Source organism: Somniosus microcephalus, chromosome 11, assembly GCF_052327205.1.
Source record: "Somniosus microcephalus isolate GS21.2 chromosome 11, FLI_Smic_1.0, whole genome shotgun sequence".
Taxonomy (NCBI): Eukaryota; Metazoa; Chordata; class Chondrichthyes; order Squaliformes; family Somniosidae; genus Somniosus; species Somniosus microcephalus.
The window spans coordinates 7342484-7359040 of NC_140997.1; the positions used below are offsets into that span (position 1 = coordinate 7342484).

The following is a 16557-nucleotide window of genomic DNA, read 5'->3' on the forward strand; positions in this document are numbered from 1 at the left end:
CACCTCTTTTTCTTGAAACATGGCTGATTGATTTTTCTGCTGCTCCTGTTTGTTTTAAGAGTGTTGCACTCCACGGAGAGAGGCTGCTTGGAACGCACTCTGCTGCAGACGGGAGATATAAACGCAGTGCTGGGGCTGCCTGGAAGGAGGCTGGTCTGTTCCTGTGGCACACTCCAGAGTCAACGCATAGAACTCCGCACCCTCTCCCAAGAAGGAAGGTCAGAATCTGATCGGTGTATTTGTTCTTAACGTGTTTTAGCAGAGCGTGTTAGCTGTTGTGTGTCTGATGCTTGTTTAGAGCATTAAAATGATACGTGCAACAATACAAGGGTTTAGAGGATTCAAGAGTAATAATTAAAACAAGGAAAGAAAGAAAGACTTGCATTTCTATAGCGCCTTTCATGACCTTAGGACATCCCAAAGCGCTTTACAGCCAAAGAAGTATTTTTTGAAGTGTAGTCACTGCTGTAATGTAGGAAGCACAGCAGCCAATTTGCGCACAGCAAGCTCCCACAAACAGCAATGTGATAATGACCAGATCATCTGTTTTAGTGATGTTGATTGAGGAATAAACATTGGTCAGAACACCGGGGCAAACTCCCCTGCTCTTCTTTGAAATAGTGCCATGGGATCTTTTACATCCACCTGAGAGGTCAGACGGGGCCTCAGCTTAACGTCTCATCCGAAAGACGGCACCTCCGACAGTGCGGCACTCCCTCAGTATTGCACTGGAGTGTCAGCCTGGATTTTTGAGTGTAAGTCTCTGGAGTGGGACTTGAACCCACAGCCTTCTGACTCGGAGGCGATGAGTGCTACCCACTGAGCCACAGCTGACACCTAGGAGAAGGGAAAGTAGCTCTACATATTGGGACACTGAGAGGTGAAGAAAGTAGACCCATTGATAGAGGATAAACTTCCCAAAGAACTTGAGGATTGGGAGGATTTTAGAATTCAGCAAAGGAGGACCAAGAAATTGATAAAGAAACGGAAAATAGACTAGGCGAGTAAACTAGCGAGAGATATAAAAACAGACTGTAAAAGCTTCTATAGGTATGTAAAAAGGAAAAGATTAGCAAAAGTAAACGGTCCCTTGCAGGCTGAGATAGGAGAAATTATAATGGGGAATAAGAAAATGACAGAAATTAAACAAATACTTTGTGTCTGTCTTCATGGAAGAAGACGCAAAAAACATTCCGGAAATAGTGGAGAACCAAGGGTCTAGTGAGAATGAGGAACTGAAAGAAATTAGTATTAGTAAGGAAATAATACTGGAGAAATTAATGGGACTGAAAGCCGATAAATCCCCTGGACCTGATGGCCTACATCCTAGGGTTTTAAAAGAGGTGGCTACAGAGATAGTGGATGCATTGGTTGTCATCTTCCAAAATTCCATAGATTCTAGATCAGTTCCCGCGGATTGGAAGGTAGCAAATGTAACCCCACTATTTAAGAAAGGAGGGAGAGAGAAAACGGTGAACTCTAGACTAGTTAGCCTGACATCAGTAGTAGGGAAAATGCTAGAATCTATTATTAAGGACGTGGTAACAGGGCACTTAGAAAATAATAATAGGATTGGGCAGAGTCAACACGGATTTATGAAAGGGAAATCGTGTTTGACAAATCAGTTAGAGTTTTTTGATGTTGTACCTAGCAGGATAGATAAAGGGGAACCAGTGGATGTGGTGTATTTGGATTTTCAGAAGGCATTCGATAAGGTGCCACACAAGAGGTTATTAAAGAAAATTAAGGCTCATGGGATTGGGGGTAATATACTTACATAGAAACATAGAAGATAGGAGCAGGAGTCGGCCATTCGGCCCTTCGAGCCTGCTCCGCCATTCAATGAGATCATGGCTGATCATCCAAATTCAGTACCCCGTCCCTGCCTTCTCCCCATATCCCTTGATCCCTTTAGCCTTAAGAAATATATCCAACTCCTTTTTGAATATATTTAATGAACTGGCCTCCACCGTCCTCTGTGGCAGAGAATTCCACAGGTTCACCACTCTCTGGGTGAAGAAATTCCTCCTCATTTCAGTCCTAAATGGCTTACCCCTTATCCTTAGACTATGACCCCTAGTTCTGGACTCCCCGGCCATCATAAACATCCTTCCTGCATCTAGTCTGTCCAGGCCTGACAGAATTTTATAGGTTTCGATGAGATCCCCTCTCAATCTTCTAAACTCCAGTGAGCATAAGCCCAATCGACACAATCTCTCCTCATACGTCATTCCTGCCATCCCAGGTATCGGCCTGGTGAATCTTCGCTGCACGCCTTCCATGGCAAGAACGTCCTTCCTCAGGTAAGGTGACCAAAACTGCACACAATACTCAAGGTGCGGTCTCACCAAGGCCCTGTACAACTGTAGCAAGACATCCTTGTTCCTGTACTCGAACCCTCTTGCTACGAAGGCCAACATACCATTTGCCTTCTTAACCGCCTGCTGCACCTGCATGCTTACCTTCAGCGACTGGTGCACAAGAACACCCAGGTCTCTTTGCACTTCCCCTTCTCCCAATCTATTGCCATTCAAATAATAATCTGCCTTCCTGTTTTTGCCACCAAAGTGGATAACCTCACATTTATCCACATTATAGTGCATTTGCCATGTTTCTGCCCAATCACCCAATCTGTCCAAATCGTACTGGAGTTTCTCGACATCCCCCTCACAGCTTACCCTCCCACCCAGCTTTGTGTCGTCTGCAAATTTGGAGATATTACATCCAATTCCCTCGTCCAGATCATTAATATCATGGATTGGTTAATGGACAGAAAACTGTAGACTGCAGGAGGATATCAATAAATTAGTACGGTGGGAAGAACGGGCAAATGGAATTCAATCCGGAGAAGTGTGAGGTAATGCATTTGGGGAGGGCTAGCAAGGAAAGGGAATACACATTAAATGGTAGGACACTGAGTAGTGTAGAGGAACAAAGGGACCTTGGAGTGCATGTCCACAGATCCCTGAAGGTAGCAGGCCAAGTAGATAAGGTGGTTAAGAAGGCATACGGAATGCTTGCCTTTATTAGCCGTGGCATAGAATACAAGAGCAGGGGGGTTATGCTTCAACTGTATAAAACACTAGTTAGGCCTCAGCTAGAGTACTGCGTGCAGTTCTGGGCACCACATTACAGGAAAGATGTGACTGCACTAGAGAGGGTACAGAGGAGATTTACAAGAATGTTGCCGGGAGTAGAATCTTCGCTGTGGGGAAAGACTGGATAGGCTGGGTCTGTTTTCCTTGGAACAGAGGAGGCTGAGGGGAGACCTTATAGAGGGGTATAAAATTATGAGGGGCATAGATAAAGTGGATAGAAAGGGCCCATTAGGGACCAAAGTGGCAATCTGTGTGTGGAGCCAGAAGATGTAGGTGGGGTTTTAAATGAATTTTTTGCATCTGTGTTCACTATGGAGAAGGACGATGTAGACATAGAAATCGGGCAGGGGGACTGTGATATACTTGAACATATTAGCATCGAGAGGGAGGAGGTACTAGCGGTTTTAGCAGGCTTAAAAGTGGATAAATCCCCAGGCCCGGACGAGATGTATCCCAGGCTGCTGTGTGAGGCAAAGGAGGAGATTGCAGGGGCTCTGACACAAATTTTCAGAACCTCTCTGGCCACAGGGGATGTGCCAGAGGACTGGAGAACAGCTAACGTAGTACCATTATTCAAGAAGGGTAGTAGGGATAAACCAGGGAATTACAGGCCAGTGAGCCTAACATCAGTGGTAGGGAAATTATTGGAAAAAATTCTGAGGGACAGAATTAGTCTCCACTTGGAGAGGCAGGGATTAATCAGGGATAGTCAGCATGGCTTTGTCATGGGAAGATCATGTCTGACCAATTTGATTGAATTTTTCGAGGGGGTGACTAGGTGTGTGGATGAGGGTAGTGCAGTGGATGTGGTATACATGGATTTCAGTAAGGCTTTCGATAAAGTCACGCATAGGAGACTGATCAAGAAGGTAAGAGCCCATGGGATCCAGGGTGCCTTGGCACATTGGATCCAAAACTGGCTTAGTGGCAGGAGGCAGAGGGTGATGGTCGAAGGTTGTTTTTGTGACTGGAAGCCGGTGTCCAGTGGGGTACCGCAGGGATCGGTGCTGGGTCCCTTGCTGTTTGTGGTCTACATTAATGATTTGGATGTGAATGTAAAAGGTATGATCAGTAAGTTTGCAGATGACACGAAAATTGGTGGGGTGGTAAATAGCGAGGAGGGTAGCCTCAGTCTGCAGGACGATATAGATGGGTTGATCAGATGGGCGGAACAGTGGCAAATGGAATTTAACCCTGAAAAGTGTGAGGTGATGCATTTTGGAGGGACTAACCAGGCAAGGGAATACACAATGAATGGTAATACCCTAGGAAAGACAGAGGATCAGAGGGACCTTGGTGTGCATGTATATAGATCCCTGAAGGCAGCAGAACAGGTGGATAAGGTAGTTGAAAAGGCATATGGGATACTTGCCTTCATTAGCCGAGGCATAGAATATAAGAGCAGGGAGGTTATGATGGAGCTGTACAAAACGCTGGTTAGGCCACAGCTGGAATACTGTGTGCAGTTCTGGTCACCACACTATAGGAAGGATGTGATTGCATTGGAGAGGGTGCAGAGGAGATTCACCAGGATGTTACCTGGGCTGGAGCGCTTCAGCTATGAAGAAAGACTGGACAGGCTGGGGTTGTTTTCCTTAGAGCAGAGAAGGCTGAGGGGGGACCTGATTGAGGTGTACAAAATTATGAGGGGCATAGATAGGGTAGATAGAAAGGAACTTTTCCCCTTAGTAGAGGGGTCAATAACAAGGGAGCATAGATTCAAGGTAAGGGGCAGAGGTTTAGAGAGGATTTGAGGAAAACCTTTTCACCCAGAGGGTGGTTGGAATCTGGAACTCACTGCCTGAAAGGGTGGTAGAGGCAGGAACCCTCACAACATTCAAGAAGCATTTGGATGAGCACTTGAAATGCCATAGCATACAAGGCTACAGACCAAATGCTGGAAAATGGGATTAGATTAGACAGGGCTTGATGGCCGGCGCGGACACGATGGGCCGAAGGGCCTCTTTCTGTGCTGTATGACTCTATGACCTATTTCCCTTAGCAGAGGGGTCAAAAACCAGGGGGCACAGATTTGAGGGGAAATGTCTTCACCCAGAGGGTGGTGGGGGTCTGGAACTCACTGCCTGAAAGGGTGGTAGAGGCAGGAACCCTAACCACATTTAAAAAGTACTTGGATGTACACTTGGGATGTTGTAACCTACAGGGCTACGGACCAAGAGCTGGGAAGGCTCTTTGTTGGCCGGCGCGGACACGATGGGCCGAAATGGCCTCCTTCCGTGCTGTAACTTTATATGATGCTATGAGAAAACAGAGAGTTGGAATAAACGGGTCATTTTCGGGTTGGCAGGCTGTACCTAGTGGGGTACCACAAGGATCAGTGCTTGGGCCTCAGCTATTCACAATCTATATCAATGATTTGGAAGAGGGGACCAAATGTAATATATCCAAGTTTGCTGATGGTACAAAGCTAGGTGGGAATGTAAGTTGTGAGGAGGCTGCAAGGGGATATAAACAGGTTAAGCAAATGGGCAAGAACATGGCAAATGGAATATAATGTGGAGAAATGTGAAGTTTCCACTTTGGTAGGAAAAATAGAAAAGCAGAGTATTTTTTTAAATGGTGAGAGATTGGGAAATGTTGGTGTTCAGAGGGACCTGGGTGTCCTTGTACACGAATCACTGAAAGTTAACACGCAGGTACAGCAAGCAATTAGGAAAGCAAATGGTATGTTGGCCTTTATTACAAGAGGATTTGAGTGTGAGAGTAAAGATGTCTTACTGCAATTATATAGGGCCCTGGTGAGACCACACCTGGCGTATTGTGTACAGTTTTGGTCTCCTTATCTAAGGAAGGATATACTTGCCATAGAGGGGTTGCAAATGGCCGACTCCTGCTCCTATTTCTTATGTTCTTGCTGGAAGTATATATTTTTGTTGGGAGCAAAGATAACTAAGGGTTTTCTATAGATCACCAGGTCAAAACAAATAGGAAGACAGCATAGTCTGCGAAGAAGGAGGGTCGGTTATTTAGAATGATTGTACTAACAAGGGATTTTTACCAATCTGATGTCAACTCAGAATGCCTGAGCATCTAGCTTTAACTAGTAAATGTATTACGTGGCTGCTTTCTGACCCCTTGTGCTAAAGATGTCACAAAAGGTAGCACTCATTTCAATTTGGTAATGGCAAGTGACCCAGGTGTGATAGTGGATATTGAGGTAGTGCCACCATAGTGCAATCAAGCAAGCTCTGGGAGAGTATGGTTCCCCATGACTCGTCACATTCACGACTTGCAACTTAAGCGGGTTCCTCATTTCCAAAACCTGACATTGGTAAAGGCCCGTGAAGAGATCCCTGCTCAGCCCTTAAACAGGAAAATGGTGCAGGGGAAGACCCGACAGGAGGAGAGGAAGTATTTGGTATGGAGGTAATTGCAGTGTTGTGACTGTCTGTCTGTCTGTCTGAATTCTCATGGCTAGGAGTGAGCAATGCATGCAGCTGGTCCCACCCAGTGAAATGGTTCTGGCTTTCAGTGAAGTCGAAGGGGAGGTGGAAGCTTTGATTGGATCGACTATAATGAGCAACATCGTCATCTGGTGAGTGCACGACTTCCTCTCACTGGATTACAGTATCAGGTGTACCGGGCATTTCTGATTCATTTGTTGACTCTATTAACCCTTTGACTGAACACGTCCTGTCGCCCTCGCCTGACTGTTTGATATGATTTCAGCTCATGCAGTGAGGCTGAAATTAGTAATATAAATATCTTGCAGTAATAAACTGCTCAAACATCAGAAGTAGCCTTACTAACCCTAAAATGTTAAAATACACAACTGGGACACAATTTCAGCTGGTTCTGCGTGCCTGTAGGCTAGGTTGTTTCTTTCCCGCACACATTCTCCTTGTTCTCTTTTTTGCCTTTATTTTAACTTATGGTAGAGGGAAAAAAAGGAAAACCAACCTATTTTTCCTATCCTTTTGGTCCCTCTAACAAAGTTTTAAACACCTGTTTGTCCTCCATTTTAGGGGTAGGAACTGGAGTAGGCCAGTCAGCCCCTCGAACCTGTTCCACCATTCAATTAGATCATGGCAAATTTAGAAAGACTGGGTTTTCATTGGGTTTATATTTTTAAAGCTGAGATGATGGGCACTCGCTTTGAATGTTGTGACACTAGACATTTGTGGACCACACATCCCTCACCTTCCTGAAAGCCTGTATCCTGTATGTAACGTCTGCCTTGTACACCAACTAACTCCTCGAGGATTAATAGCAGATACCTGTATGAGCTGCTCTAGCCTGAAGTTGGCTGTGTCTAAAATATTAAAATAGAAACGTCTGCTATCTTCAGTGTAATCCTGTCGTTTAATCGGACTTTCAAACGTTCTGAGCAAGTCAGTGTGTAACACTGGGGGATGGTCTCAGCTTGGATCAGTCGGTAGCCCTCTCACCTATGGGTAAGAAGGTTGTGGATTCAAGGCGCTATCCAGGACATGAGCTGACACTCCAGTGCAGTACTCTGAGAATGCCATCTTGTTGCAGGTGCTGTCCTTCGGATGCGACGTTAACCCAAACCCTGACTACTTTTGGTGGTTCAAATTAAAGGATCCCATTGAAGAAGAGCAAGGAGTTCTCCAAATGTCTAGGCCAATATTTCCCCCCTCGTCCAGCACCACTTAAAAACAGATTAATCGGCCTTTAATCTCACTGCTGTTAATGGGGTCTTGCTGTATTAAAAAAATGGTTGCCTCATTTGCCAACATAGTGACAGTATACTTCAAAGGAATAAAAAGTATGTGAAGCAGTTTGGGGCGTTTCTGATGGATGTGATAAATCACTTATAAAAATACTTTTTAAACTACTGAAGGTGTTTTAATCCCAGTCTCGCCACAGCTTGACTCTCTCCCATTCAGCTCCTCCCTGTTTTCTGTCTACATCGCATCATTGTTTTAGTGATACATCATGTGCTATTATTCAATGGGGGCGATTTTGTGAATGGAGGCGGGTCTGCTGCTTGTCCGGTTTCAGTCCCGCCTCCATCGAGTTGTGGCCAACCCACGCTATTTTCCCTTGATTGACCTTGTTAAGCCCGCCCAGCGGGCTTAGCAGGCCAATTAAGGGAAAGCCAGTTGCAGAGCACGTCAACGCATGACGTGTCATCTGTCAAAAAATGTTGACGGATGAATTGTCATCGTTCGACAGCTCTGTGAAGCTAGTGACAATCTCTGCAGTTTGATGAGGTCTTGCATACAAGACCTCATCAACCTTCTTTCTTTTACAGAATTGAGATGTTGCATCTGAGAATGCAACGGACATCTCTCATCTGCAACACGGAGGTGTGAGGCTCTCCGTATCAAAACTGACTGAAGCCTGCAGGAAGAAACAAAGGTGAGTACACTTTTAAAAACACTTAAGACTTACCTCGGATACTCACCTCTACACTCTTGCACCCATCACTTACCTTCACACCACACTCTTGCACCCCGCAGACCCAGTACTCGCCTCGCTGAGCTGAGCTGGCGGGTTTTGGAGCCGTCGGGAAGCCCGCACTTGTGAGGGCAAAAACGGGATAATCCTATTTTCTGTCGCCCCCAAATTCTGCCATTTTCCCAGCAGTCCCGCCTCTATACCCGCATCCTCGGGGCTGAGAAAATCGCCCCCAATTTGTATTGGTCAGGTAGTGGAGAGGAGAGAAACTCAGTCAAGATTGATTTTTGTGTGTTTACCTCTTAGGAACTTAAAGACTGGGCACCTCCTGAAGAGGATCCATTTAAGTGAAAGCTACCCTGGCACTGTTTGCCAGAAGGCCTATTCAGAGTCTGTAAGGAGCAGTACTTTTAACTTTATAACTGCAGACGGTGGTGATATTTCACAGACCACTGGTTTGTGACATTTCTGCTTCCGGGAGAGGGGAGGGCATTGGCAACAGATTAACGGGATAGGAGTTGTATAACATTGTGGATTTAATGACCGCGGGGACCAGGGAGTAAATGAAATTCTGCATGTAATACAGGCACTTTGATGAGAGGGAGTGCCACATAAGGGGGAGACCCAGTGTCCCTGCATTGGCCTTTCACCTCAGACCTATGCTTTGAATCCAGTTCAGACTGACTGAAGGTGAATCGTGTTTGGTTGTAAGGGCCTTAACTGAAGTGAATTTAGCCGACTCCCAGTGGTGCAAGTCCACAGCACAAAACTGGCATCATGTAAATGTGAACTTTAAAGAGGTCACAGAATGGCTAATGTTGGAAACAGTAAATGCCAGACTGGTGTAGTAGGGAGCTGGTTATCTAACTTTAGGAGTAAGCTTTACTCTACATTTAATTCATGCAGGCCTGACCCGAGAGGGCTGATACTGACGCTGAGAGCAAGAAGCACAAATGTTTTATCTAAAGCCCCGGTGATTTGAGAACAAAAGATTACCACAAAAAAAACGGTTTTAAAAAATGTGGACATGCACCTGTGCTTCACCTGTGTCTGTATAACCCTGGACGAACGACGTTTATTTAATTTTTTTTTTAAATTTGTTCCTGGGATGTGGGCGTCGCTGGCAAGGCCAGCATTTATTGCCCATCATGGACATTTCTATTTTACAATTTATTGCCCATCCCTCACTTTGTTCGCAGTGCCAACAAATGAGAACTCTACGAAGTCTGGACCAGCTGACTGTCCGGCCACTCGATTAAATGACTTACAATAGAAATTACAAACACTGGGGATACACAACAGGACTGTCGGCATCAGTGAGGGGGAAAAAAAAAGATGGGTTAATGTTTCGCCTATCGATCCTTTGTCAACCCCGAGTTCTGATCAAGGATCAATACCTGAAACATTACCCTGTCCTTTTTTTCTCCTGTCCTGCTGTATATTTTTAACATTTGCCATTTTCTTTTATTTCTGTCCCAGTTCATTATAATCAAGACCAGCAGTTTGCGAATTTCACAGAAAAATGGACAAATTGCAATCTGCAAAGCAGTGGTAAAATTCCAGAAGCCCTTGTAGTAAAATAGAACGTGACTTGCCGTAAAGCAGTGGCTCTAACTATAAATCGACAGTTGTGTACGCAGTCCCCAAAGCAGCAGTAAAAAAAAGTCTGTGAAATGAAAATGGACTGTGCCCTTTTAGAAGTAAATATTTAATAATAATTGCTTTATTTTTGTATTTTAGGGCATATTGTTCGTTCTCCTCAGCCACCGGTACATTGGCACCTGTGAAGGGTCTGTCGGAGGGCGGGTCTGTGTTTTGAGAATGGTTGGTGTTAATCCCATGAATGGTAAAAGTAGATCTGTCATGTCGTACACACTTCCTCTGGGATGCAGTGGAAGGTAAGATGCATTCTGTATTGCATGTGCACCAATGCCCTCCTTTAGAAAGCTGCCCCTCGATGCTCAGTGTGCTGCTGAGCTATACAGACTAGAAGGTCTTGTTCCATCCTCTGTCGGCAAGTTAACTGATCTCAACCAGAGTGTTAGTTTGGGCCTCTCAATCCTAAACACACACGTTCATCCAAGCTCTTTCCGAAAAGGTTTCTCTAAGTGCCTTCCTTCTTGTTCAGTGAGCAGTTAATGAACTATGCCTTGACCACGTGCAAGGAAGCTAACTCCATCAACTGCATGGATTAGAGCTGTGTAGAGTGAGAGGCTAGTGATACCAGCTATGTGGATCAGAAGTGAAGTAGAGGGAGACTCTGGTTCTATGTCAGAAATCGGGCATCAACCTGGGCCATGATCTCATTGAATGGCGAAGCAGGCTCGAGGGGCCGAATGGCCTACTCCTGCTCCTATCTTCTATGTTTCTATAACAGCAGTAGTGGAAAAAATAATTGTTTTTCCCTTTTATTCTTTAAATTAATTTATTTCTTAAGCAGGTACGTTGACGGAGGTGTGAAGGGCCACTCCATCGCAGCAGTTGTAACCCCTGGAACCCTGGTGCTTTGGGATGTAATGTCTGGCCACATCTCAACCATGCTACAGCACGACCCCAATGCGCACTGGTCACTTTTCCACTGGGCAGAGGCCAACTCCTGCCTCCTGGCCAGAAAGAACGATGGGACTGTGTATATTTACAAATGTGCGGGAACCAGAACAGCAGAAAATATAATGTTATCGCTGCACCAAGATTAATGCAAGAGCAACAGCTTTGCTGTTTATTTATTTGAAACCGGTTTACCTCATCGTTCGAGTGAAAAGCACTAAATATATTTACGGTCAAAAGCACTTCAACATGAAGAAGGTGACTGACATTTCTTGTGAACAATGTAAAGGTTTTCCACAATTTTTGAATGGATGTATTAAACTGTTGGCCGGTGTCTGTTATTGCTGTAGGGGTGTGCCAGATATTCAAATCCGAACTGGACTATTTCGGTAAAAAGTTCCACGGGCGTTTTAACTATTCTGAATAAGTGTGTAATATAGAAAATCCCCTTTCACGTGTGGGTGGAGTATGGAGATGCTACTGTTCCTTTCCAAATGCACTGTGCAGGATGATCCAGGGTGAGCACTGCGACCTTTCTGTATTATGTCTTTACACATTCTTGTGAAAAATGAGCAGGAATCTCCCTTGGGGGCTATATTTTCCTTTGTTTACTGTTGATAGAAACAGTTCCTGAGAATATAAAGTGGCAAAATCTGTGAGTTATATTCACACTGATGTTTTCATGTGACAGTATAGCTAACCTGGGATTTACATTTTTGTGGGAAAAAATGTCTGACTTCTTCTCTTTCATTATTAGCTGAAATTAAGGGATGTCAAACTATATCCCAACACTTGCTCTAACCATACTTGTTTAAACATATGGGTGAGAGGAGACCACAGTGTCGCAGGCCTATATTAAATAAATAAATCTGTCCTGTTACAGTAATACACAAACAGCAATTTGAAATAACATCTCACAGAAACTGATTAATAAGCTAAGCTGAGATGCAGATGCTGCAACACTGCGTAGTAGAGTTCGTACTCTGAGTTACACAATGCCGTGTGCTGCAGTCTGGAACTGCTCCTCCTCTGGCAGTCAGCAAATAACTACCTGGTTTTGACCCATGCAGGCACCTGACCTCTCGAATTGTTTGGATTATCCACACAGCAGTTCACAAAGATGTCCTCAGCCATGGGGGTACCCTGCCTCTTTCAGTCATGTAGCCGTCCACTATCTGGTGCCTTTGATCAAGGCAAAGCTTTGTAATTACAGTATCACTGAAGGGAGCACCATTCAATATCGTCCCAAGGAATGGTGCGTCGAGTGGCTGAAAGACGCCCTTGCTGCCTCGGTATTGGGAAACCAACCAGCCGGAGAATTGCCACCAGGCACGACTTGCCAAGAAAACAATGGCATGTCAAGGCGACGAACTCTTGACGACCTGGTTAAATGTGGACTGTTGAGGTGCGATCAGTGTGGAAGCATTGTATGCCAGAATGTAAGCAGTCATTGCTACAGTGATGGAAGACCTGCCAACTTAATAGAATAGATACAGAGGATACTGACAAGAATGGCGACTGGACCAAGTTGGCAATACGCTGTGAATGGTATGGGGATTTTCTTGGTATTTGGATGTGTTGGCAGTTTTACTGGAGTGTGCAGCTGTGGATGCATAGTATATGATTGGAGGATACAGGTTGTAGTTCCCTACATGGTTCCTTCAAGGGGATGGAGGGACACCAACCTTTGGTCAGGCACTGAACCAGTGGGAGAGATTAAAGGAGGAGTCACTTCTGGGACCATTCACAGCCGCTGAGTACAGGATGATAGCTGTGTCAGTCCTAGCTCAGTTGGTAGCACTCTTGTCTGAGTCAGAAGGTTGAGGGTTCAAATCCCACTCCAGAGACTTGAGCATAAAATTCTAGGCTGATGCTCCAGGGCAGTGCTGCACTGTTGGAGGTGCAGTCTTTTGGACGAGATGTTAAACTCTCTCAGGTGGACGTAAAAGATCCTATGGCACTATTTTGAAGAAGAGCAGGGGAGTTATCCCTGGTGTCCTGGACACACTATATCCCTCAATCAGCATCCCTAGTTTGTAGGATCTTACTGAGCCGTGTTTCCTACATTACAACAGTGACTACATTTCAAAAGTACTTCATTGGCTGTAAAGCACTTTGGAATGTCCTGAGGTCATGCAAGGAATTGTATATAAGAAAATTGCACCAAATTCTACGACTCTTATTTGAAATTTAAAAAATTGCAAACACTAGAAAGGAAATACACAGCTGGTCTGTCACAATCTGTAAAGAATATGTTTTGCGTTCAACCCTTAAGCTCTGGAAAATTGTTTTTTATTTAAATAAAAGTTTTACCTATGAATTACCTGAGTGATTTACTATGTACAACAATCTCCAATTTCGAGCAATGCTTTCCTTCACTGCAGCAGGTCATACAAAAATTACTTCCATATCTAACAACCTCCAGACAGTATCCACTGGTGCGGGAGCGAATCAGACTGTGGGTGGTCTCAGTAATATAGTGAGTTGGTGTTCTAAGGTGCTATGTCTGTGAGAAGGATGCAAGTTTTGCCTGTGATTGCCTCACGGGCTGGTTCCCCAGCTTGGTTGGGACTTGGGAGATAGATGTAGACGAGGAGCTGGGCAAGGGGTGAATCAGTGTAAATCACATTAGCCTACCTCTTGGCAACCCAATACTTATCTTGTTCGATTGCTTTGCCTCTCAGCCGAAGAATAGAAAGAGCAAAATAAAAAAAGCTTAGAATAGCCAGAACAATTTGCGTTTTTAATAGCGCCTTTAACATAGTAAAACATCCCAAGGCGCTTCACTGCAGCATTATCAAATAAAATTAAACACCGAGCACCTCCCAAACCTGCGACCTCCTCCACCTAGAAGGACAAGGGCAGCAGGCACATGGGAGCACCACCACCTCCAAGTTCCCCTCCAAGCCATACACCAGCATAACTTGGAAATATAATGCCGTTCCTTCATCGTCGCTGGGTCAAAATCCTGGAACTCCCTCCCTAACAGCACTGTGGGAGCACCATCACCACACGGACTGCAGCGGTTCAAGAAGGTGGCAATTGGGGATGGGCAATAAATGCCCATCCCGTGAACAAATTTTTAAAAAATATATTAGGGCCGATGAGGTAGGTTTTAAAGAGCATCTTAAAGGAGGAAAGAGGTGGAGAGGTTTAGGGAGGGAATTCCAGAGCTTAGGGCCTCGGCAGCTGGAGCGATTAAAATCAGGGATGCGCAAGAGGCCAGAATTGGAGGAGCACAGCTATCTCGGAGGGTTAAGCCCAGCAGTGGGTTATTAGCATTATGCTTTTTAGTGGTACCTGGAATAGATAGGATTCTGACGAGCCATAGGTGTGATTTATATCAGCATTTGCATAGCACCATGTCAACCCAATACTTACCTTGTTCGATTGCTTTGCCTCTCAGCTGAAGAATAGAAAGAGCAAAATAAAAAAAGCTTAGAATAGCCAGAACAACTTGCATTTTTAATAGCGCCTTTAACGTAGTTTTCACACAGTGAATTACTATTGAAGTGGAGCAACTTACATTCTGCAACAGCAGTCTGATGAATGACCAGTTCTGCAGATTTTTTTTGTAGTGTTGGTTGGGGGAGGAATGTTGACCAGGGCACTGGGAAAACTTCCTGCCCTTTATAAATAGTATAATTGGATGTTTAACGTAAATCTAAACCATTGGAGCAGACCGTTTGAACCTTGGTTAAACTTTTCACCTGAAGGAGGACACCTCCAATAATGCACCTTTGCCTCGGTGCCGGGCCGCAGCATCATAGGAATTGCAAGAAGAAAAAAGGTCAAGGTCCATCTAGTTCGCCTTCTGCCATCTTGGCAAAGAAAGACTTGGATTTACATATTTGGTTGTGCGATAATGGAGTTGTTGACTCACCACAGCGATCAATCACTGCCAATGAGTCTACAACAGACCCAGACTTGAGGTGAGGAAAAACCCCCAGAGGTGGAGAGCTTTGGGAACCAGAGGTCCAAAGTCGCCTGTTCCTCCCGAGCCTGCAACATTTACCACATGTCTTGGATTTACACTTGAAGTGCCATAACCTGCAAGGCTACGGACCAAGAGCGGGAAAGTGGGATTAGGCTGGATGGCTCTTTCTCAGCCGACACAGACATGATGGGCCGAATGGCCTCCTTCTGTGCCATAAATTTCTATGAAAAAGGAAAGGTTGCATTTATATAGCGCTTTTCATGACCACCGGACATCCCAAAGCGCTTTACAGCCAATGAAGTACTTTGTGAAGGGTAGTCCCTGTTGTAATGTAGGAAAAGCGGCAGACAATTTGTGCACAGCAAGCTCCCACAAACAGCAATGAGATAATGACCAGATAATCTGTTTTAGTGATGTTGATTGAGGGATAAATATTAGCCCCAGGACACCGGGGCGAACTCCCCTGCTCTTCTTCAAAATAGTGCTACGGGATCTTTTACGTCTACATGAGAGAGCAGACAGGGTTAATGTCTCATCTGAAAGACAGCACCTCTGACAGTGCAGCACTCCCTCAGTACTGCACTGGAGTGTCAGCCTAGATTTATTGTGCTCAAGTCCCTGGAGTGGGACTTAAAACCACAACCTTCTGACTCAGAGGTGATTGTGGTACCCACTGAGCCACAGCAAACACAATCAAATGAAATGTAATAATTATGTAATCAAACGCTGTTATGGGACTCTTTCTTGCCACTATCTTTATTGTGGATGGGTTATATTCAGTGGTACAAAGGTAGATATGGATAATGTCAGCTGTGGCTTTGTCTTTCAGATGAGATGTTAAACCAGGGCCCCATCTGCTCTCTCCGGTGGATGTGAAAGATTCCCATGGCCACTATTGAAGAAGAGCACGGTGGCATAGTGGTTAGCACTGTTGCCTCACAGCGCCAGGGACCCGGGTTCGAATCCGGCCTCGGGCGACTGTCTGTGTGGAGTTTGCACATTCTCCCTGTGTTTGCGTGGGTTTCCTCCGGGTGCTCCGGTTTCCTCCCACAGTCCAAAGATGTGCGGGTTAGGTTGATTGGCTATGATAAATTGACCCTTAGTGTTAGGGGGGATTAAATACGTGGGGTTACGGGGATAGAGTGGGATATGTGTTGGTGTAGGGGTTACGGGGATCGGGTGGGATATGTGTCGGTGCAGGCTCGATGGGCCGAAATGGCCTCTATCTGCACTGTGGGGTTTCTGTGATTTCTGTGTGACTTCTCCCCAGTGTCCTGGGGCCGATATTTATCCCTCAACCAACATTGCTCAACAGATTATCTGGTCATTATCACGCTGCTGTTTGTGGGAGCTTGCTGTGCGCAAATTGTCTGCCCTGTGTCCTACATTACAACAGTGACTACACTTGAAAAAGGACTTCATTGTCTGTAAAGTGCTTTGGGACATCTGGTGGTCATGAAAGGTACAAATGGGGACATGGACTATATGCATTGTGCTGGGTTACAGCCTTTATTGTGGGTGGGTTATGGCCAGTGGTACAAAGGTGGGCATCTACCATATGCAATGTTCCATTGTGCTGGGTTACAGCCT

At 45.1% G+C, this 16557-nt stretch overlaps 1 protein-coding gene across 2 annotated transcripts in view; it reads left to right on the top strand.

Moving 5' to 3' along the window:
* Positions 1-13350, top strand: part of palb2 (partner and localizer of BRCA2) — a 40248-nt gene extending 26898 nt beyond the window's left edge. Inside the window, exons 10-14 of one of the 2 annotated variants that reach the window (XM_086000088.1) lie at positions 60-218; positions 6538-6654; positions 8790-8877; positions 10224-10381; positions 10921-13350. In XM_086000088.1, the coding sequence (XP_085856214.1) occupies positions 60-218; positions 6538-6654; positions 8790-8877; positions 10224-10381; positions 10921-11179 (781 nt within the window). In that variant the 3' untranslated portion in view covers positions 11180-13350. The remainder of the gene's footprint in view (positions 1-59; positions 219-6537; positions 6655-8789; positions 8878-10223; positions 10382-10920) is intronic. The other variant, XM_086000089.1, reaches the window with a different exon arrangement.
* Positions 13351-16557: the final 3207 nt, after the last annotated feature.